The sequence below is a fragment of the Bacillus rossius genome, chromosome 5 (assembly GCF_032445375.1).
Source record: "Bacillus rossius redtenbacheri isolate Brsri chromosome 5, Brsri_v3, whole genome shotgun sequence".
Lineage (NCBI taxonomy): Eukaryota > Metazoa > Arthropoda > Insecta > Phasmatodea > Bacillidae > Bacillus > Bacillus rossius.
This window is the reverse complement of record NC_086333.1, coordinates 51,511,794-51,536,265: the sequence shown is the minus strand read 5'-3', so window position 1 is coordinate 51,536,265 and position 24,472 is coordinate 51,511,794. Positions and strand designations below refer to the sequence as shown.

At 34.2% G+C, this 24,472-nt stretch overlaps 1 protein-coding gene across 1 annotated transcript; it reads right to left on the bottom strand.

Moving 5' to 3' along the window:
* Nucleotides 1–3,494: 3,494 nt before the first annotated feature.
* LOC134532364 (uncharacterized) lies at nucleotides 3,495–24,065 on the bottom strand. The gene is made up of 2 exons (XM_063368798.1): nucleotides 23,855–24,065; nucleotides 3,495–4,133 (listed from the first exon to the last, which is right to left on the bottom strand). The coding sequence occupies exons 1-2, from the start codon at nucleotides 24,058–24,060 to the stop codon at nucleotides 4,031–4,033; spliced, it is 309 nt and encodes a 102-aa protein (XP_063224868.1). The 5' UTR covers nucleotides 24,061–24,065; the 3' UTR covers nucleotides 3,495–4,030.
* Between the last annotated feature and the right edge of the window lie 407 nt (nucleotides 24,066–24,472).

The following is a 24,472-nucleotide window of genomic DNA, read 5'->3' as shown; positions in this document are numbered from 1 at the left end:
TTGAAACTATTTTTTTTTTGTAAAAGTGTAAATATATATTTATTGTGGATTGAAGCGGGCTACTCCGGTTTGAATGACGCGCCAGCTCGTGACGTCAGACGCTGCGCACTGCGGCAGCGGTGGCCACGGCGCATGCGCACCGCAGAGCGCAGGAGGGAGAGATGTGGAGACTTCGTGTGTTCCTCGGGCGAGAAGCTCTGCCGAGACTCACATCTAGTTTCCTGATGTAGTTTTGGGTCTACCCGCTAGACAGTAGCTATCGTAATATATAGGGATAGGAAAAATTCGCGGGTTCAATGACCTGCAGGATGAACTCCATAGTTCTACGTACACTCGGTCAAATGCCACCCACCCATTGGCTGCCGTCGTGTGAGACGTCCCAACGTAGCAGCCTGCGATTCGATAAAGCTTTGGTCGGGCGTTTCTAATTGGCCCAGAGTCATCCAGGTGAGTTGTGAGCCAATAGCAGAGGCAGCACTGAGGTGTAACTATTTGGATTTTAGCCTGTCGCGAAATGAACCCGCGAATTTTTCCGATCCCTAGTAATATATTACTAGAGACCCGGAAAATTCGCGGGTTCATTTCGTGTTATGCTAAAATCAAAATAATTATACCTTAAGTGCTGCTTCTGTCATTGGTTCACTGTTAATCTGGAGTAATGAGGGCTAATTAGAGACCCTCACTCATATAAGTGTCGAATCACAGGCCACCAAGTCGAGACGACTCACAAGTCAGCAGCAAATGAACAGTTGGCATTTGCCCGAGAGTGTAGAGGATATTGGAGTCTATCCTGGAGGTCATTGAACCCGCGAATTTTCCGGGTCTCTATATATTACTAACATAGCTGCACTGATTGTGAGTAGTGATGCATAAGTAGGCGCAGGCATTTTTTTTGCGAGGGAAAAAAGAAATCAAAACCTCCAGTAGACTGTAATATTGAATGTCCGCGCCAGCTGGTTCTTTCCTTGTAACTGGTGGTCACCTGAAAGAGCAGATATTGCCTTATTTGACCGAGCCATTCAGAGCATGTTTGCTTCCGCACCGAATTATTGTGATTGGTGTACTGATATTTTACCTCTTACGGTACGCATACAAGTCAAGGTTTGAATTGCCAAACAAGTTTCACATATATCAAGTTTACACGGTCTGTTTTTTATCGAACGCGTTAAATACCGCGTTAGATTAAGGGAAAGTAAATATTTTAAACTTAATTTTTTATTCAGTTTATATTTTAAGGGCTTTCATCATGTACGAACTAAGATGAGAATATCAAGTAGCATGTTGTTATTGCTGCCATTACAAAATCGTATAGCTATATTAGTTCAAAAGTTTGAAACCGCTAATTAGGAGTGGCATTCCAGAAAGTGGTAAATATCAGTTGGTACATTAAATATTATATATATTCAATGATTGGTAGTTGGTGTGTGTATTTTATCATGCCCTTTATCTTATCTCCGGAATGATTTTTTTGGGGCTATATTTCTTATAGTTAAAAAAATGATAGGACTACCCTATTCACTCCCTTTGTGGTCGAATTTCAAACTAACTTGGAAAAACACAAACGCCGTAACTATTTATGGATGCAATTAATGTTTAGTTTCTGAACATCTTTAGTAGATATATACATTTTTATCTATAAAACCAAACCTACCTCATTTTACCTTCTCTCTTTCTCTCGTATCTCCCCCAGGGTGTAATTTAGTAATGATATACAGACTATCTATGTGTTAATCCATTACCTATATGGGCAACAACAGTTACAAATTTTATTCAACTCGGTTTAGTTATGAAAGTGTGATTGAGTACAAAAATACATATAAATTCACAAACTTTTACATTTAAATTAGTAAAGAGTAGGACAAGAATGATTAAACAATGTTGAAAAAAAAGTGTAAACTATTGTGGTAATTAAAATATAGGTGGTCCTTTATCGTTTATTGTCGGTAAAGCTATTTTCTTATCCAATTATACTTGACAAAAATGCTTGCTTTCAAAATTCTCAATAAAATAAAATTCAATAGGTAAACACAAACTTTGATAGTGTGGCACGATGTAAAACATGTTTATCATTGGACTGAGCTAGCTAAAGTTAAAACATTAACCTTATTTTAAAATTAACAGTTCATCACAGTTCTATATGAAAATTTTGAACTTGTTATTTTTCAAGAACTTATAAAAAACATTTAAATCTTAATATTATCGATATTAGTGGCATGGTAAAATTACATATCTACATTCTTAAAATTTATAAGCACATACATTTATTTTTCCACAAATAAATTTATTTACGTACTACATTCATATTAACAATATTTATCCTGAATAGCAAATAAATTTCTCATGTGTCCTTTGCCATTAAAATATTGTATGCAACGAAAATGTCTGACATTTCTGTTTTCACTGGGCACGATTATGATGGGCTGATTCCGTCAAATATTCAAAATATTTTAGAACTCTTTCTATGTAGAAAATATTTTATGAAATCTCAATTTATTCAATATAAAAAAAAAGGCTGCACAACGACGTATTCGTTGTAGTCATACCCTTCAAATTATTTAAACAACTTCATTGAAATGTGTTTGATTGAAAGTTTGACAGTCTTTAGCAAGATGGAACGCCTAGATGCAATTATTTACCTTGATGCTTGCGGTGATGATTATATGTAACAATTGGCTTCAGCCATTGAAAAGGAGGCAAACAAGAGTTATGATATTACTTTTTGAACCTATTGTATATAATTTTTGTCGTGTTTTAACTAACATATAACTTTCAAACTAGATCCTTATATAACAGTCAAAAAAAATCTTAGCACATCAAGGAATATATTAAATTTATTTATATAAGGCTTGAATGTTTACATTAATATTGTACTCATTTTTGATACATTATATAGACTTAAAGTTATGACACAATAAATTATCATTTAAATATTTATGTTACAGGAAAAAGCATAACGAAGGACTTTCATAATAATAACGGTAACTACATAAATACACTAATTTGGCAACACTGACTAGACGAAATACAACATAAATTCTGTAACATAATAATATTGCACAATAAAAAATTATATTTAAGTATATCAACATGAAATAGAACAATATTTCTTAATTACATCCAATAAAATCATAAAAAAATCGAGAATATTATTAAAATATATTGGTATCCTGTACGTTTTAACATGTCTCACTACCGTATTCATTACGTACACTGTAATCATATTTCGCTTTTTAATGTTTTTTCTTCATATTATGCTATCCTGGATTTTAAGTAACACACAACCTCACAGTATCTATATTAACATTTAATAAATTTCTTAAAATAATAGCACTTATAGGATATTAAGTGCTAAGAATATTTAATCAACACTAATCAATTAGGAATTTTAAAAATTTCAAATTCAAAATAATATGCCACTCGCAAACATTATATTATGATCTGAACACTATAAGTGACATTTTTGTATTAGTTTTAAATTTTTTTTAAAGGGGAGAATCGTGATTATTCAAACCAGAATATTTATGTAAACGAATGCGTGCGTTTTAAAAATGTTCTATTATTTGCATTTTTAATCTTCGAAAAATGGCCTTTAACAGTTGCACCTATTTGTCAACAATTAATTGCTAAAGATTAACGCTATAACTATAAAAAGGTTTTGTTCAAATTCGTCACAACATTTGGAACTGGAGGTCCGATCAACGTTAACAATTAAACCACTTTTTTTTTGTGTGTTCGAATCCCTACGTGTCGCACGGTAAAGATTTGTGTGGTCTTCCATGGCGAGAGAACACGTTAAAAATGTCGGCGCGACAACGTTTTTGTTCCTTCGGCGCGAACTTTAGGGTCGTTGGGGAAAGTTACGGACACGTCAGCTCGAGCAGCGCGAATGTTTCGGACACGTTTTTCTGCAGACGCTGCAGGGACATTGCAGCGCGTGTCTGCGACGCGGCTCTGCAACGCAGCGGACCACGCTCCGACGCGGTCTGCACGGCGCGTCCGGCTCCCGGGGCGAGGCAGCGGCGCTGGCGGGTCAGTTGCGGCGGCCGTCGGCGGCGTCCGTGGTCGACGTGATGACGCTCGTCAGGTCGTCCGTCGCGACGTGCCTCGCCGCCACCGGCTCTAGCGGTGGTACGCTGCAACCAGGGGAGCGGGAACTAAATACACCGGGGTCGCTCCCGGGCAGTGGCGTAGCCGGGATTTGTGTATGGGGGAGGTGTTAAGAAGCATGCCCCCTTCCCCCCCCCGTATTAAAGCGGGGGGTCGGGGGGGTCCTCCCCGGGAAAATTGGGATTTTAAGGTGTAAATTAGTGCTATTTTATCAGTTTTCGGTACTTAAATTTACATATTGTAATGGTAAAATTTTTATTAATTTTTAATATGAAATTTGTTTGAGTGATTAATAAGAAATTAATTAATTATTTGGTGCTGGGGGGGGGGGGGGTTAACCCCTAACCCCCCCCCCCCCTGGCTGCGCCATTGCTCCCGGGGGATGTCCACGAATCACAAATCCTTTCCGAACACGCTCGAACTCTTGCCATTCGCCTCCGGTCCGAATCCGGCCGACAAGACTCCGGCTGCAGATACACGATGGAAAAAATAAGTCGAAAACCACTTATGGTTAGGGACTGGAAAATATTCGCGGTTTGAATGACCTCTATGTACGCGGGAATATTACACCAGCTCATTGGCTACTGACTCGTGACATCTGCTAACTGGGATGCTTATGATTCGATACTTCTTACGTTGAGGGTCATCATTGGCTCACAGACCTTCAGGCAAACTGTGTTGCAATCACTGAAGCGGCAATAAGTTACACGCACTTGGATTCTAGCCTATCGCGAAATGAACCCGCGAATTTTTCCTGTCTTTACTTATGGTACAAAATTCTTCCCAAGGCTTGTTGTACACGTCTTTGAAGTTGTTGGAGCGGAACAACTTTTTTTTTAAATTGTAAATAATAGAAAAAAGTATTTAAGAGGCAACACTGAGTGTCTGAATGATGTTTAATTGAATGAAGTTCTACAAACACCACGGAATTTGTCGCTGTAGCAAAATTATTTCATTGAAATAATTGCGGGCAGTAACAAAATATATGGAAAATAGAGGTGTTCCTCCCAATTATATGAATGAAATAATTTTTCTACAGCGTTGGGTGTAGAACTTCATTAAATTATACATTATCCAGAAGCTCTATGTCCCACCTTAAATACTTTATCTATTATTCACAATACAAATATTTTACATCTCCAACTTCAAAAACGTATACCAGCCTTGAGAAGCATTTTAGTCCATAAGTGTTTTCAACTTTTTTTTTCCAACATGAATTTGCGGCCGAAGTTGGTTGGTCGAATTAAGACTCATTCTGTAATTTTTTTTTAAGTAGAAAAAATACGTGCGGCTCGAAAGCGCTACATAAATGAATCGAGTGACGTAACAAAGGTACTTAAAAAAATCGATTAAAAATTTTTAGGAAGAATATTTGTTACGTCGCGCGTGACAGGTTCTGATTTAAAGGTTCCTGTCCTTAACGAAGCAAGCTGCTTGCAAGCACAGCAGGAACTCGTGCGTGGCGGCGCCCGCGTTACTGCCCGGGAGAACTTTAAAGAAGTTAATTAAACGCGAGATTCAAAAAAAAATCTCGAAGTTACACTAATGTCCAGTATTCCGACGTGAACGAAAGGATTTGTGATTCGTAGGTCAAACCGCACACAATTGACTTGATCAGCTTGGCGCAAACAATTGACAGCTGAAAATAAAATAAGTATAGGCCTTGATTCATTAACAAGTAGTAAATAATTATCTTTGAAAGATTTGTGCAATGCGAGTTCATGACTTGATGTGGAAAACTATTGTGTTTTGTCGTGTTTTTATTTCGTTTCAACCGTTATGCTGGATTTTTTTGGGTTCAATATTTCTGTGTCGTCGTCATTTGTGTTTTTTTTTTTTTTTTTCGTTCTCTTAGTACATTTTTCTTTGTTTTCCTTTGTTTGTTGACCATATTCCTGTTACGGAATATTTTGTGGTGTTTATATCCGTGTTGACAACAGCAATTTTTTTGCTTACTTTTGTGTTTTTTTTGTCTTTTTGGGTATTTTTATTTATTTATTTTTTATTGTTTAGTTTTTCTTCAACAGAAAAAGTTCTTAGCAATGGCGTATGTCCAAAAACTTACATCAAGTCAAGTAGTAAATAAAATATATTATTGTTCATAGTTCCATTAAAAACTACATAGCCTATATACTTACATATATATATATATATATATATATATATATAAACTCGCGTACCTCTAAACAAACTAAATCCGAAAAAAAAAGAAATATATGTAAATATTTGTAAGTTAAAAAAGTTGGCAAACGTTTGCGAGGCCCACAGCACACAGCACTCGCGCGCAACACAACATAGCCTCCAAACACTCATCTACAGAGCCCACTCTCCGGAGCGCACTGACTAGCGATGATAACAGGCGTGAGATTTGTAGAGCTGACTTCCTGAACTGGCATGTGACCACTGCAGCTGGACTTCTTCGTCAGACCTGTTTCATATAAAATGGTTGGCCAAAAAATCCTCATTTTTTAAAATAAATAATAGGCTATAGCTTTCATTTTCACACAGTTTTGTTTTAAAGGTTTGACTCCAACATTGTCGAAACGTTTTGTTAAATATCAGGTAAATTATCCCTAGTTGGCATCCTTATTTATGAAAATGATTTTGGTAAAATATGGCTCCCAGACTATTCTTTTTTTTTTGGCATATTTAAAAAAAAAAGACTACATATTGTAGCCGTTACCATGGTACGACTCCCGGAAACTTTTTCCATAGTTTTTCGTACCCCAAAACCATTTTAAACTCAAAAGTTTATATAGGCCTATATATATTTTTTTTCAAAACAAAATCCTGTACTTTTCCGTGAAGTTCATAAATTTTCAAAGTAAGATATTATGGTTTTTGGTTAGAAATAAACATATACGGGTTTAAGTGTTTTTGGAAAAGAAAAATATATACTTATACACTTTTCCATAGAATTTTTATTCGTTTCTGCTAATATGTAGTTTAGAACCTAATTACCTATGGAAAGTATAGCGAGAAAGAAGATTAGACTCTTCACGGAATGAATATATTATCTTTTGAATGCACGCGCGGAAAAAAATAAAAATGAATTTTACTACCGTATTTTGTTTTCGCTTGCCATTGTACGCGTTTTACGAGTTGGCTTACAAGAAGTCATTGGAAGCATTATAAGATACATTGTAAGACTAGAGAAATAATCAGGATCAATTTGGTGGATTATTGGTGTTACTATACAGTGACTTAGGGCAAACGCTTCCAGTTATACCTCGCTCAACCTCAGTTGATGAATTGAATTCCTGTTAAAATATTCAGCTTTTTGGAGCACAGTCAGAAAAATACATTTAACAACAAATATGAGAGTTCAGCTTCAAACCGATCCCACAGCTGACATATTTTCGAATCAATTACTTGAGGTCAATAACGGCACTGTACCTACAAATCCAGAAATAGGAAAGATCACTTTTCCATTTAATTTATTCAATATCGTGAATTCAAAAGAAGAATTAGTAGACAAGGTTTTCCAAATCATCGAAACAAATTATAGAAATCACGCATGGTTAAGCGGAATAGCCATTCTACCGGCTAATAATGTCGACGTATATGATATTAAAAAAAAAAACATCATTCTAAACAGAATCGCAGGTAATACACTGATATACAAATCCATGACTCTATGATAAACCAAAGTGAAGTAGTGAATTTTCCAACAGAATTTTTTTAATTCACTCGATATTAACGGATTACTGTCACACATTCTGAATTTGAAAATTGGACTGACAATTATATTACTCAGATAAATCAGTCAGGCAAAGTTATGCAATGGCACACGATTAGTATTTTAAAAAGATGAACAATTTAATTAAAGCAACAATTCTGATTGGACCTCATAAATGTGAAGATGTACTACTTCCACGAATACCACTAATTCCAACCGACATAGCGTTCGAGTTCAAACGGGTTCAATTTACAATGCGCCTTGCGTTCGCTATGACTATCAATAAAGCGCCAGAGCAATCTTTATAATTTTGCCATTTCTATTTAGAAAACTAAGGCTTCTCTCAGGGCAATTACACGTCACATGCTTAAGAGTCAGTAAACAGTCTGATCTTTAAGTTTATGCAGAAAACGGACCACAAGAAATGTAGTCCATCCACTAGCTTTAAATTAAAAAATGATTTTATGTGGAAATAAAAAAAATCTTCCTTTCCTTTCATTCCACAGCATAGTCACAGCAACGCAAGCAGGGTATTAAATTGAATGATGCTTTTCCTCGGTGAATCTATGTTCGCTAGAATTCTTTAATTTACTTACCTATTCATTTCATATCAGACTGAGCCACAGCGAAGCGTGGCCTGGTCTAGCTAGTGTATGTGTTTATATATATATTTATTTATTTATTTATGGGGAAGATAACTGCCGTAATTTTACGCTTATCACTTCCAAACTAATACATAAAATATATTAATGGGCAAAATCCGACCTAAAAGGTAGAAATGAGGATGGTTTTTTGAAAACAAAAACCACTGTAACTTAATGACGAATATCGCATCCATTTTAACGTACTATAACTTGTAGGAGTAATACCAAAAACTTTTGTCTAATTAATTTTTGATACGACCAACCATAACTACAAGTGGTGAAAAAAGTTTTAGGACAAAAAATAATTTATAACTCCCTTATTAGGCATATCATAGAATCCGTTGGATTGTCTTTAAATCTTGTAATTGTTATCTAAAACTTTGGTTTGAAACACATTTTGATAGAACGAACCAATACTGCAAAAGGTTGAGAAAACTAAGGTTGGAAATAAAAATATAAATAAAACTTCCTTAACATGTACACTAATGAATCCGTTCTTAATTATTTTAAACTTTATAAATATTATCTACAACATTTGTCTTAAATAATTTTGTGTAACTAAACATTATTGCAAGGGGTGGAAATTACAAGCGTTGAAAGACAATAAAAGTCATAAATGTTTTTAATAGGTAGAGTACCAAGTACGTTTAAATAATTTGTAATTTTTTAAAATATTTTATAAAATCTTTGCCTGAAACTATTTTTGATTAAAACAAGGGTTTAAATTAATAAAACTAAACACTTCCTTATCAAATACGTTAGAATTTATTTTGAACCTTCTAAACGTTATCTTAAACCTTGGTTCAAAGCAAATTTTTAAACTATCACGTGCGTGAAAGGGATGACAATATAGTCTTTGAAGGTAAAAAAGATAACTATGTTAGTAGGAATAGTATGAAAATCCTTCTAAGGCATTCGATGCTGGATGCATTGAGTTAAAAACATTCGAAACATTTTCACTGCACGAAATATGAGAAAATGTTTGATCGATAATTTTGGAATATTGGAGAATGTATAGGATGTCATGTACATTAAGTTCTTAAACTGTTCCAGAAGTTTTTAGGAGTTTTCAAAACATTTCCAGAAGAAATAGATAAGTCCGAAACTATTCAAGCCTGTAGGCTGTGCCGAAAGGAATTTATTAAAGTCTACTTGCAAATTTTTTTTGGGATATATCTGCAGGCCAAATATTTGATAATTCACATACACTGTGGTTTTTATTGTTTATAGCTGAAGAGAGCCCGATCTTAGAAAGTAAGTGCATTATTTTTTGTTAATTAATTGACATTTTCTTATTTTTTTTGCATGGTGCTTATTTTCCATAGCGTTCCTTGATTTTTTTTTACATTTTTTGCAATTAATTGTCATGATTTTTTGGGTGTATAATTGAATAACATATTTTTGTCGTTAGTGTCTTTGATAACCTTGTGTTTGGCTAACAGTTTTGGCGATATTTTATAGGCTTTAGAAAATAGAATCGTTTCTTAGCCCTGAGTACGGGTAGTGCGAAAAAAAATATTCTGTCTAGGTATTATATTAAATTTACTTCACTAGAAAACCTTTCGTAATTTGTAATTTCGAGAATGGTCATTATATGAGCATGCACATTAATAATGTATATTGCACGTAACGATTACTTATTGCCCATTTTAAGTGTATTTGAAGATATTTTAAACCATGATAATATGACAATTCTCCACTCCATTAAGGACTAAATTTTAAAATAAGTAAACATTCGCGTATTTTTTTTAATGTAGATTATTTAAATCTCACCATTTATAGTTTCTTTAGATTTGGATATATGCATAGATTATGAGATATAAATTTTTCTTTTAAATCCAAAATTACCCCTTTTGCATACCTTTGGGGTGGAAAATTGAAAAATGGAAAAAATTGGTTGGTATTAATATTATTATTATTTTTAATCATACCCAATACAATACCTGCCGCTTTATTAGCTTATAACTAATAATTTTCCAAAATTAAACAAAACTCTCCTCCTTTCACCACTTAAATGGTTAAATAAAAAAAATGCAAACTATAAATCTGTGTACGTTTTCTTTAAGTTCAGATTGTATCCCGTTTTAGTAGATTTGGAGGTACGGTTTTTTCTTCTAAAAATATAACTTTTCCTATTTAGTACACTAAGGGGCGGAAATTCACAAAATGGTAAAAAGGTGTTCATAATGTTTGATTGGTTACTATACGTACCCAATAACTTGCCTTCCGCTTTGCTAGCTTTGGAGGTATGATTTTTTTTTGTAATACAACCAAATTCTACCCCCCCCCCTCCCCCATTTTTTTCAACTCCATTATAGGTCAAGTTTTGAAAAATTAAAAAAAAATTAAAAAACACTATGCATGTTAAACCAAGGTTTTTCCTAATTTCGTCATGTGTACAGATTTTTACCCCGAACAGTTTTATTATTAGTATATATTAATGTAGAAAGTTAATATATATCATATGGCATCATAGGTTATACAGTTTGCCTGTATGAATTAATAAATTATTCTTTTTCTCACATTATTCTTCATAATTTTCAAAAAAAAAGCAACAAAATTCTCTTGCTCAATGACAGTAAAATGAACAAATCTGTAAATGTTGTTAAGTTAATAATTTTGTTAAATTGTGATTTTACTTCGAAATATTTTAAGCACCAAAAAGCTGCTTATATTATACATGCATCACATTAGGGAAGGATCTGACTGATAGAAAGTATAGTTTTAATTTGTTCAGTGTTTTCGTTTTAATGTGCTGCGCCTGTTTTTGAAATAGCTAATTTATCTTAATATGGCTGTTTACATTATTATATTCTCTTTGTCAAAATATACTGAGTGAGATCATTGGGAAAAATTAGTGTAAATACGATAATGTTAATTTCTTCAAGACGAATAATTTTTTTTTGTGGGTAAGTTAGGTCATATCATAATTTGTAATATCATATAAAGAATTGCATTTTTTGTTGGAAGTTGAAATAACTCGGATAGGAAACTGAAGGCATAAAGTAAAACACCATTCATAATGTATATATTTATATATAACTAGCTAATAACCCGAGGCTTTGCTCGCGCAATTTCATAATATTGCTTAAATATTATCATTAAAAAAGTGCTTTATTTCAAACATATTTACTAAAGAAACAGGCACAATAATTATATTGTCAGGTGCATATAAGATTTAATTGATAAAACCGTTTGATAATGATATTTTTAAAATGGTTATGCGTAGGCATTTTAGATTTTTAGTATAAATTATGTACCTGATTTTATAACTTCTGTTTAAGTGTTTTCGAAGATATATTTTACCTCGAATAAATCAAACTTATCTCCTTTTCATTTCATGAGGTAAACAATTAAAAAAAAATTGTTAAACATGCGCTTATTTATTTTTAATTAACTTCATGCCATCGTTCACACTAAAACTATAATTTATTTTGGTTACAGCTTTGCTTAGAATAACTAAATAATTTCTCCGTATTATTAAACATCTATTTTTTTAGGATATTTTATGCAAATGAATCTTTATTTAAAAAATAGAGTAGATACAAATATCAATTTTATAATCTAACATATAGGTTATTTCTTATGATATGCTCAGTATGACTTTAAAAGAAATATCCCCATTTTTTACCCGTCTCCTTCCCCACAGGAATGCCTATGTAAGCATTCAGTACTAAGTAAATATGGCAATATCGGTTAACCAAATAAAACAAAAGGATACCCTTTTTTTAACCAGATATGTTAACACAAATATAATTATAATAAACTTACATTTATATTGAATTTAAATATAGCTTGCCAATACTGACGTAGTATATCCCATAATATTTTTTATTAAAAAAAATGTTATCCCCTGTTACAATTTAAGGTGTGATATTTCGGAAAACGTTAAAGAGAAAGTAGCTTAAGGTATGTTTATTAATAATCTCCAATACCTGAAATCAAGTTTATTTGATCAGAAGATTTTATTTTTAATGTTTAAAACATGCTATTAAATCATAATAATATATTTTATTCTTGCTGAGTTTCTAGCCTCCATATTAATTTGTTTGAGTATATGATTTATTACTATAAAAAAATAGCGTGCCCCGATTTTACTAACTTTGGTGTTGAATATAAAAAAATTGGTAAATGCACCCTACGTAATTAATTGTTTGAGTTATTAATGCACAGTTTCTTTCATCCATCAATATTTGTATGTATATATATTTTAACGATAAAATAAAACTTAAATTTTTTTCACACCCTTAAAAGAGGAAGTTCGATAAATAAATAAAAAAATTTGCAATACGTAACTATAGATGCAGGTTGTTTTTTCTTTATTTCTTACTGCTAGTTATAATTATATCTGAAGTTTTCATTTTTTTATTTTAAAACTTACACCGTTTAAACACAATATGGGTTTTAATTTCGCAAAATGGTAAAACTGTGGCTGGTAGTTTTGGTTTGTTTATTATTGGTATTAAATACATTTTCTTACGCTTGATTAGATTCGGAGTCTTAAAAAATATTTTTACCCATTTCTCACTACTTAGAGGTTGAATTTCGCAAAATGGTACAATTGTGGTTGTAGTTTTCGTATGCTTTTATTGTTATCCAGAATCTTTTCTATGCTTGATTATATTCAAAGTTATAATTATAAATCTCTAAACCATATTACCCCTTTTCACCCCTCAGGGGCAAAGGTTCCTAAACTGCTGCAATTATTGTTGGTAGTTTAAGTATGCTTATTATTGAACACCAATATATTTTATTAAGCTTAATTAAATTCAAACATATAAATATTATTTTTAAAAACTTTTTACTTTTTTTTTCATCCATTATGTGTTAAATGTCGCTAAATAGTGAAATTATTTTGGTAGTACTCGTATGTTTATTATTGGTACCCATATATTTTCTTATTCCTGATTCGATTCGGAGATATTATTTATTTAGAAACCAAATATATCCCTGTTGCACCTCTTAGGGGCGAATTATGCAAAATCTGTACAATTTTTGTTGGTAGTATTTTATGTTTATTATAAGTTAACCAATTTTTATTCTAATGCTTGATTAGATTCGGAGATATAATTATTTATTTTAATACTAATTTACATTTTTTTCATGCCATAGGAGTTGAATTTCGAAAAAGGATTAAATTTTTGTTGGTATTATTCGAATGTTCATTTTTGGTACCTAATATCTTTTCTTGTGCTTGATTAGTTTCAAAAGATACAATTAATTGTTTTAAAACGGTATTCAGTACTTTTTCACCCCTTTAAGGGTGGAATTATGTAATTATATATAGCCTAGTTTTTAAGTTAGTCAGAGAACTTTCTAATAAGCAAATTAATAAAAATTCATCAAGTAGTTTTCGAATGGTGGCGGAACAAACAGACAAAATCGAAAAAAAACTACATTTTTGAGTTCTTAATTATGTTAATAGGAATTTCCAATAAAATTTTTCATAATTTCATTCAATGTACAGACTATTTACCTCGAACAGTTTGTTATTGGTATAAATTAAATAATTTATAATGTAACATTTATCATTATTTTTCTGACCCATAGTAGGAAATTTAAACACGGTTACTACCGACTATATTAAAAAAAATAAAAACAGAAACACTGCATTACTACTTTGATGCCCTACGAAGGAACTGTGTAGAATTTGTATTGAATATTATTATCTATTTAGTACTAAATTAAAATTGTTACGTTGGCCATTTACAATCTATAGAAGTATATGAAGGACAGATAGATTATGTACGCAAGATTCGACTAAACATATTCCATTTTGTCACCTATACAATGTAGGGAAAGAGATAAAAGTAAATAACAAAAAATATAGTTTTGGGTAGAACTACTTGTTTGCATATGTTTCGCATTGATTGAATTCGTACAAAATTTTAATCCATTAAGTGACCTGCATATTACCGCGAGATTTAATAGGGTCTACAAAGAGTCTACCTACGTAGAATATTTTAGTACCTTAATAAAAATTGTTCCACTCAAAGAATATTTTGTCATTATAAAACCTGTCAAAAAATTTATGTTGGCAAAAAAAATTTTTTTGCAGTGTTCTCGAAATTGTTTAAGAGTAAGTATTTGATGTCACTAATAAAGGGGGTTTGTCAAGACATCAAAATCACAAAATATTTGGTATTATCAATGTGGACAGAATATTCAGTATTGTCAACATGAACAGTAATATTTGGTATTGTCAGTGACCAGAATATCTGGTATTGTCAATGTGGAAATACTATTTTGTGGCACCCAACAAAACCATGTTTTCTTTAGTGAGCGGATTCATCCAAAGGCGCTCATAATGTTCTATGTCGATGGCTTAGCAAACAAAATAACGCTTGGTTGATTCTGGGAGTCACGAGCCACCGGCGAAATCACTGGCTGCGAGGAGACAGGACTTCTTGAAAACTAAACTAAACTAAACCGCAACTTCGAGCAAAAACTCCACTCGAATCTCTGCCTCACCTGGGTTTCATCCCCACAACCTGCCTCGCCGTGTTTGGCACGATACCTCAACCAACAAAGTTGCAAGATTATAAATTCGTAAAATACAAACACGACTCTTCAATAAATCCAACTACAAAGAAAAAAAATTTCATACTTTTACAAAAAACAATCCTTTGGAAACAGGTTTTCATGAAATAGTTAATACCACAAGAAATATATTGTAACGTTGTAAAATACATGACAATGATTATTTTTGCATATATGAAATATGCTTTTCGTAATAATAATGAGTACTTATTACGTAAATTGGCACATAATTTTATATTTTTAATTATGTTTAATTCAAACATAATTTGTTTAAACCATTGAAAGGATAATTGGTTATTCAATAATTTTACTTTATTATGTTTTGTTATGATTATTAATGTGCGCAGTTAATACTGGAAAGCTATTTGGGGAACGATTTACACATAAATTTAACTGTTGGAGATATTGGGACAACACAAAAGATTCTGAACCTCGTGTAACTGCGAACACTTTTGTTTGAAACACATTTGGTTTTCATGTGCATAAATGTTAAAATTTACAAATATCTGTAATTTTACATGACATTTTCTGTTCCATTTACAAAAATATATTTGCAGTGAATGTATAACTAGTTAAGTATGTATTAGTTCCTGGAAAATTAACTTTAATTTCTGACACCGCGGTAGATGCAATATTCTAGTCGGGAAAGTGTCGTTTGTTGCCAAATGGCACCCCTTTGTTCTGGTTGTATATAATGGGAAGATAAGATTTTTGCAAGCTTGTTATTGGTTGTCATTTTTCAGAGTGTCCCAAATAAATCTGGTAACCTTAATATCTAGTATTGAAATTCCATTAAAAAATGTACAGTCCAAGATTTCTCGGCGATATTAATTTAATGCCCCACAAATTATACAGCTAGCCCAGTTCAGACAGTAGTTTACGTTAATTTAACATACTGCAACCAATTTTTCTTCTCTTTTAGAAATCAATAATGAACATTACATTGAAAAAAAATCTTGATGTGAATACAATAACACGTTTTCAATAATTGTTTACAGGGGAATCGATAAAAATTTGTATGGCAAAAACTTTGAATGTGTTTAACAAATGTGTCTACTCACACTGTCATTTGAACAAATGTAATAAACATATTTATGACTCACATTTTGATACTGATAAAAACATTTCTGTAATACTTCTTATCAAGGCACTTCTGTGATGACAAATAATATTTTTTTTTTCCTTTTCCTGTGACGTCAAACTTTATCTTACGTGATACACGTAATCTTCATGAAACAAACGTTTTGGTTTATAAGAAAAAGGAAGCCTAATGGATCCAAATTGAAAGTGATTTATTTTATTAGTAAGCACTCTGCAATTTTTTTAATACAACATAAATATTCATGTAAAATTATAGATAATTGTACATTTGTACATTTACTGGAAACCAATCTACCACAACAAAATATTGTTCGCAGTAATATTGGATTCAGATTATTACCCAGGCCTTTATGCTTTGTATTGTCCCAGTCCTTCCAATTGTTTAAGTTATTTATGAACTATTCTCTGAACAGCAATCCAGTATTAACTACACACATTAATGGGCATAATAAAACAAGATATAAAGTCCAATTATTGAATATTTGGTTAAATTTTGTACGTTTTAAAAATTATGATTGGACGAAACATCAATTAAAATTTAATAATATGCTACAATTCTCATAAGAAATAATAAATATTATCTCGTATTTCATATATGAAAAAATAATCAAAGCCTTGTGTTGTGCAAAGTTATATATAGTATCTGTCTTGTAGTATTACAATGGGGAATTTGGATTAAATACAGTTTCTTGTACATACGCCATTGCAGTTTTGCACTGCTTGTCATGAAAAAAATTCATAAATGCAAAAAGAAAAAAAGAAATAAAAAATGAAAACATATACTCACAGAAAAGAAGACTAAATGAACTGATTGCAAACAGATAAACACAACGATTAACCTAAACAGGTATTAGAGAGAGCACAACGACGACAGCACAGACAAACACATTCAAAAATAAATTACAGACAGCACAAGAATTCTGTGGAAGGACATTGATCATTAAAAAAATTAATAACAGCACAGACAAACACACAACGTGATATTTAAGTTTGAATGTGTTCGTCTGTACTGTCGTCGTTGTGTTGTCTTTTGTAAATGTACAGAAAAACATTTTTCTGTGTAGAGACCCATGAGTAGAGACGTGCCAATTTCGCTTCAGTATCTGAAACAGTCTATAATGCAAACGTTTATACACCTTTACGTCCCTGGTGATTGGATCACGGGTTATTTGACTCGCTCTGAGGTACTATATAACCCAATTAAAATATCTAGGAAAACATCGGATCGAACGATGTGCGACCTAGAGTGAAGGTGAAAAGTGTCATCAGCCAAAGAACACGAATGACATGCATTTAGTCCTGTTTATTTCGCTAGAATATATAACTGGCTTCAAATATTTTTATCACCTATAATTCTGTGCAGAATTATATATTTTTATCCATCCATTTATATTTAGAAAATCTAATTTTTGCCTGCTCATAAGTACGTAGCGTGGTAATAAGATTAAACAAAATTGCTGTACAGATGTTGGGTTACATTATATTATTATATATATTTTTTTCTTTTTAGAATAACGTGATTACAAACATTATTACCGTCCTTTCGGTATGTCACAGATACATAGCTATAAATATGATTCTCGGGGTGGCCAAACACTTTTATACGACTTCTGTTTGCAATATAATAATTTTATATAATAACAGAAATTTTGAATAGCGTCAGATTCATATTTTATAATATCAATATTTTTTAACTAGGACAACAGTTGCAATACATTTCAGCGTGTTTGTATAAATACATAGAATATTTGTTCAGTTACACTTCAACATAATTACTTTTAAATTAAACTGTACCATTCATAAGCATTACGGAAAAATATTTCGTGAATAAGTCAACGTTCTCACTATGGATCCTTATAAATATTGCTTCTAAATAAATTTTACTTCGTTGATTCATTATTAATCTTCCGGTTATTGAACCCACGAAAACGTCAGAAATAGGTGTTTTAAAAGCGTTTGTATTAAATAAATTATTTAATAACTAACGATATTTATAAAGATATTTTTTTAGAGATTAAAGTGAGACTAATTTTAATTCTTTACAGATATTTAATTAATTTTATTGTTAATTTAAACCTAAAATTGTATTTTAATTATGGCAGCCGAATTCAAGGTCATTCCATAGGTAACTGACATCGGATTTAATGATATCAACAGTCCTGTCTTGATGTCTATACCAGAGAAATATGGAGCAAGGTTAAGACATAAGCAAAATTCAAGTCATAATACCGGTACACTCATGCTGGTTACTATTTTACATGTTATTCCGAAACCATTCCTCGAAAATACTAGAATGGTATCTTACAATGGACAAGAGCTGATTATAACCAATTTCCCCCTCCCCCTTCCAACGTTAAGTAATTTGGAAGACTTAAATACAAAATAAAAATCGGAATGTCCCTGTGTTTACGGTGTGATTCTGAATCTCGTAATTAAGGATATTTTACTTTAGGCCTATATGCGTGATTTTTTTTACGTTTAGTCAAAATAAAAATAAATTGAGACGACATACATTAAACAATTTTACTTTAACTTATATGTTTGTTAAACAATTTTGTGTTTGTAATTTTACGATATTTTCTTAAGGGAAACGAATTTTTGGAAATACATTTTTGTTGACAAATATTTACAATTTACTAAATTCCTCTATTGCACAATCCCAAAAAATCTGTCATGACAGTTTATAATTTTAAAAAATTACAAGCTCAAATATGTTATTCTATTCAAGAAACTCCATACATATTATTTGTTGGTAATTGTATACATATGGCCTTTAAAAGATTATTATACCTAGCACATTCCATTAAATATAATTTAATTATGTAGATTTTTAAAATATTTTTTTATAAATATAGTTACATGTGAACCTTCCAAAGTAAGAATAGACCTTAACAATCACTTGTATTTTTTAATTCAAAGCTATAGTATATATAATTGGTAAAACATATTACGAATCTTTGGAGGAAAATTCGGATAAAGATCAAAATTCATTGTGCCCATACAATTTTCAGTAACTCATTTTGTACCAGTGTTGCGAAGGGTCATGTTCTCTAACGCGGTAAGGCCATGTAGGTGAGGGTCGTGGGTTCGAGCCCTCCCCGGCCGGCGCTAAAGTCTTCGGGAATTTAATCGGTACCTACACGTCTTCTAATTATCACATATTTCTACAGGTGTTGAAATTATTTTCCATAGTATTAAGTTATGAAAAATCTCATGGTTGAAATCACGAAAACACATCTAAATAAATTGCCATCATATTTCATAGATAAAACCTCAAAGTTATGTCGAGATTTTTCTAATTCTAGTTATTTTCGTATGTTTGGGTAGGTTAAATTTCAAGGAGATCTTGAGTGAGATCATGTTTCACATAAATGAGACAATGTTTCAATACGGCATAACTCTTAAAAGCTAAATTATGAACAGCGAGTCAGTCAGATTTTTCTGTTTCGAAACACTATTATCTCGTAACAAAGTTGAGAAAAAACTGTATCGTTAGTCCCCAAATAATTCATGGAGGGTCTCTGCTAACTAAGAACAGAGCATACAGAATGAAAGACTTATAAAATACATTTTTCATTAAATCACAATAAATTTTCCCTTAATTCAATTTCGTGAATAATTCATTAGGTCAATTATAGTAAATTTTCGACGGTAAAATAAATAAATTTCAAGATCTCATGAAATATTTACTTTTTAAACAAATTCTGATTTTCTTAAAGTAATTTTTTTTGTCATATATATATATATATAAATAAATATATATTAACAATTTAAGTCCCTTAATGACACAAAAAATCATGCACGTGACGTGACCTTGCTTGTAAAGGTAATGGAACAATCGATGAATGTGTCGTCCTTACCGTCACCTTTCCCGTGGCCTAAAATGGGCAAAATGGCTTCAGGTGGTCCGATCCCTTAACGTATGTGTGTTTCTTAACATTACAGTTCTTCATTTCGTAAGAAATTTTAAGTTAGGTACAGGTTATGACCACATACCACGGGACAGGCGCCGTGTAGAAATGCCATGCGAAATTTATCTCGCTGGCAAGCAGGAACTGATAATTTATAAGATACTGAAGGAAATATATCTGCTGGATAAGATATAATACAGGGATAACCTGTGTGAGTAATTTAATGACGCAGGTACCCGCCTTTCATGTTCTCGTGATTTTTGCTTCAAAGCATATATACAATAAAACGCTGAAAGCTACCACGCTACGCACGCAATATACCCTATTGCAACTCATGTGACAGGCCATGGCCGGACGTTCAAATGTTGGGGTGAAAACGTGTGTCTGATGACGGCGGCAGTTCCCAAATTGTCGCAAATGTGTCATTGGTGGGAAGCGATCGTTGTGCTGACTTGAACTCGTGTATGTCGAGTTTACATTTCTGTACAACATTCGTGGCTTATTCCCTTGTTTTCAACATTAATTTACATAGTTCATTCTATTAAAGGGTGTGAGCACAACAAATAGCCATTTTGAGTTACCTGGTTTTTTTAATTTTTACTGTGTTGCAATGGTCCTGAGTCGACTGTTACAATGTAGCAAAAAGAAACAGCAAGTTTCTTTGTTAAGTGTGTGAAGGGACTTCAGTCTTGGAACTAGATACCTTTTTAGCACTGAATGTTTGGCAGCCACGTAGGTTAACATCCTTTAACTGTTCATAGAACAGAAGGTAAGCTTAAGTTTTGTAAAGTTACCAGTTTGCAAATAATACTGCATCAATACAATGTAAATTAGAAATTAAACATAATACACTGTAAAAATGTTTATGTTATTTAACACAAAATGTTTATGGTGTCAGAGCCCCCACTGATGAAAGTTTAATTTTATACCTCCATGTGTTGATGTACTTTTACTCTTATGCTCAAGTTAAAATGCTTTAAGTATAAGGTATAAAGGTACAATTGCAATGGTTTGGTAAATATACCACTGATGTTAGAGTATTTTACTGCGTGTATTATAAATGAATATATGCAGGCACTTATTAGTGTACCACAAATGCCAGTTGATTTTAATGCGTCATTGAGTAAATTTATAGGTAATATCAATTAACACGTTAATTTGTACTATTTAAAAATATATTTTGTTTGTAAAATAAAACTATTAATGTGTAAAACTTTAAAGTGATTTTTATTTTTTTTTACCTTCTATTTATCACATAAACATTTTTGAAAGTTTAAGTGTATTAGCGGCGTATCGAACCTATGACCTACTTGATGAAAGTCTAGTATCATAATCTCTAAACCATCGTAAACACTAATATATAATTTTGTAATGGGAATTTTACTTTCATAATGTAAATTAAATGGGATTTTGTCGGTATGAATTGGAACATATATTGTATTGTTGCATTTTCTTAGATAAATTTGAGAAATACTATACACTCATCAAAGATATGCCAGTTTACGAGTATTATTAAATTATGATATTTCGCAAGAATGCAAGTGTAAAAGTATGCAAACAAGCAAATGTGTAAGCATGCAGGTATGTAAGTGTGCAAGTATGCAAGTGTGCAAGTATGCTGCGTCATTTATACTTCACCTTGCCTTCTCCACCTCTACAGGTTCCCCCACCATTTACCTATTCCCCTCCTCACCCGGTTCCCCTACCACGTACCTAACAGTTCCCCTCATGTGATAGGAATTTTCGCAACGCTCTAAAATTGTAGCCCCCTCAGCAAAGAATTTTCACTTCAAAAACATTGATTAATTAAACTCTTTAAAGTGTAACATCACATATGCATCAAAATGTGTAATTTAACATGTTAGTTATTGAAATGATAGCTGTTCAAATGTGTAACTTTTCCTAAGGCTGTAGCTCTAATTAGTTTAGTGGAAACATTTGTGTAAAAAAACTTTAAAGTTCTGATTTTAAATCACACAAAATACTTGAACCTTTTATATGTAAATGTACAAATATTTTTAGCGTATAATTGGTAAAGACAAATATATCATCAAAAGTGCCGAAACCTCGCAAGTGGAGTGACAAGAGCAGTGTAAGTGGAGTGACAAGAACATTACAAACGGAGTGACAAAAGCAGGGCTAGCGAAGTGACAAGAAGAGTGCAATTGGGGTGACAAGAACCGTGCGAGTCGAGTGAAAAGATACCTGCAACTGAAGTGACAAGAGCCGTGCAAGTGGAGTGACAAGAACATTACAAACGGAGTGACAAAATCAGTGGTAGTGGAGTGACAAGAGCAGTGCAAGCGGATGGAGAAGAACAAGGCCAGTGAAGTGATGAGTGCAGTGCATTTGTATCGGCTGTTCAAGGACTCCTCTGTACCTGAGCCTCATAAGGTATAACCATGTTGATGAGAAGCAGGTCAGTGTCGCCTAATGCCACCCGGGCCGCTGCGACACAGCCAGCTACATAAAGTGCAAGCCCCTACAAGAGCTCTGGTGCAGTGCCAACCTCACAGTCTCTCACTGGAACCCTTCAGTCACCCAGAAAAGCCGAGATCTGGTCGAGGACTATTCGCAGACTAGTATCCAAGCTGCATGTCGCTCATCTCAGCAGCCCATCACTGTGTTGGGATTCCTGATGGATTTGCTCTAAGCAAAAGAACCAACAATGCCAACTTGGAGTACTTCATCAGTATGATCAAGGGAATCGACAGAGGAGACCTCAGTGGGGAACCCTTCCCATTACGGATCAGCCCGCGGCAATCAGCAGTGCGTTCCCAGGACTTGAGGCTGGCATCGGGCCATGGATATATTTACCTTGGTTATTCACCGCAGAACCTCCCACGCATGAATGTTACAGCCGGTGAAAGCCCGGTATGTTCCCACACCAGGACAACCCCGGGCCGACCGCTATCACCACCCAGTCACTCGGGCTCGGGAGTACTAAACAAACCCCGGGAAATGCTCAGCTGCATCTGGCATAGCTTCAGCGACTGACCAGATACCCACTCCGGACCACCGAGGAAGCCAGAGGAGTGGGAACCCCGGGCCATACCTGGGTATCTATAAACACAGTCGGTGCCACGAGGAGTTTAAGGGTTGCCACTGGCCGCAGAGAGTATACTGTATGTCTAAGCGCATTATACACCCTTTCCGGGGACCTGAACGTACCGTTCTCAGATACTAGAGACAGCTGCAGCTCCGATACGTTGACGGCCGGCACCAACTCTCAAAGGAGTCAGGACCCCTCCCGTCAGTGACAAGAGCAGTGCAAGCGGAGTGACAAGAGCAGTGCAAGTGGAGTTAAAGATAGTGCAAGCGGAGTGACAAGAGCAGAGAAAGCAGAGTGACAAGAGCAGTGCAAGTGGAGTGACAAGGGCAGAGCAAGCGAAGGGACAAGAGCAGTGCAAGCAAAGGGACAGGAGCAGTGCAAGTAGAGGGACAGGAGCATTGCAAGCAGAGGGACAGGAGCAGTGCAAGTAGAGGGACAGGAGCAATGCAAGTAGACGTGACGGACAATAGCAGTGGAAGCAGAAGGAAAAGAGCATTGCAAGCAGAATGACAAGAGCAGTGTAAGCAGAAGGAAAAGTGCAGAGCGAGCAGACGGACAGGAGCAGTGCAAGCAGACGGACAGGAGCAGTGCAAGCAGACGGACAGGAGCAGCGCAAGCGGAGCGACAGGAGCAGTGCAAGTAGAGGGACAGAAGCAATGCAAGTAGACGGACAATAGCAGTGGAAGCAGAAGGAAAAGAGCAATGCAAGCAGAATGACAAGAGCAGTGTAAGCAGAAGGAAAAGTGCAGAGCGAGCAGACGGACAGGAGCAGCGCAAGCGGAGCGACAGGAGCCGGTGCAAGCAAAGCGGGCGCACTCACTTGGAGATGTGGCGGCTGAGCAGCACGGCGGACGGCAGCTGCAGCGGCGACTGCGGCGGCAGGTAGTGGTCGGGCGACATCTCGTCGCCCAGCAGGACGCCAGGCTGCTGCTGGTGCTGCGCGTGCACCGCCATCTGGTGCTGCAGCAGCTTGCCGTCCGCCCTGACGCCGCCGCCACTACCGCCACCACTACCGCCACCGTACATCGAGATCGAGTCCACTGCGAATGCAAACACAAGCACACGGCACATGGATGCCGCTCCCAGCACCAGGCGGACTGCACACAACACACCCAGCACCGTCACGCGTGTTCGGCCAAAGCATGTTCGTAACCACACGCCACCTATGCACAGCTCAAAGAGGCTCCAAAATGGCGCTACTGAATATAAAGCAAGAAACACATAAGCAGGAGGTGGCCTCGTCTGCATGGTAACCTGATGAATTTTTTTTATCAGCTCATGGGGTTCGCCGTGTTGCTTATACACCGCAATACATTGGCTGGAGTGTATTGTTTGATTTGGGGAAACAGTTTTAATGACAGTATTTTACTGAAGTGACCGTTTTTAACGATGGAGATTCTAATTCATACTTACTATCATCAGACGTGGTCAGGCACCA

Bases quoted from the DNA above. Each gene is read 5' to 3' on its own strand.
- LOC134532364 (XM_063368798.1), bottom strand. From the start codon at position 24,060: ATGTACGGTGGCGGTAGTGGTGGCGGTAGTGGCGGCGGCGTCAGGGCG. The intron at 4,134-23,854 runs GTGAGTGCGCCC...CCCTGGTTGCAG, and splicing joins CTCAGCCGCCACATCTCCAA to CGTACCACCGCTAGAGCCGG.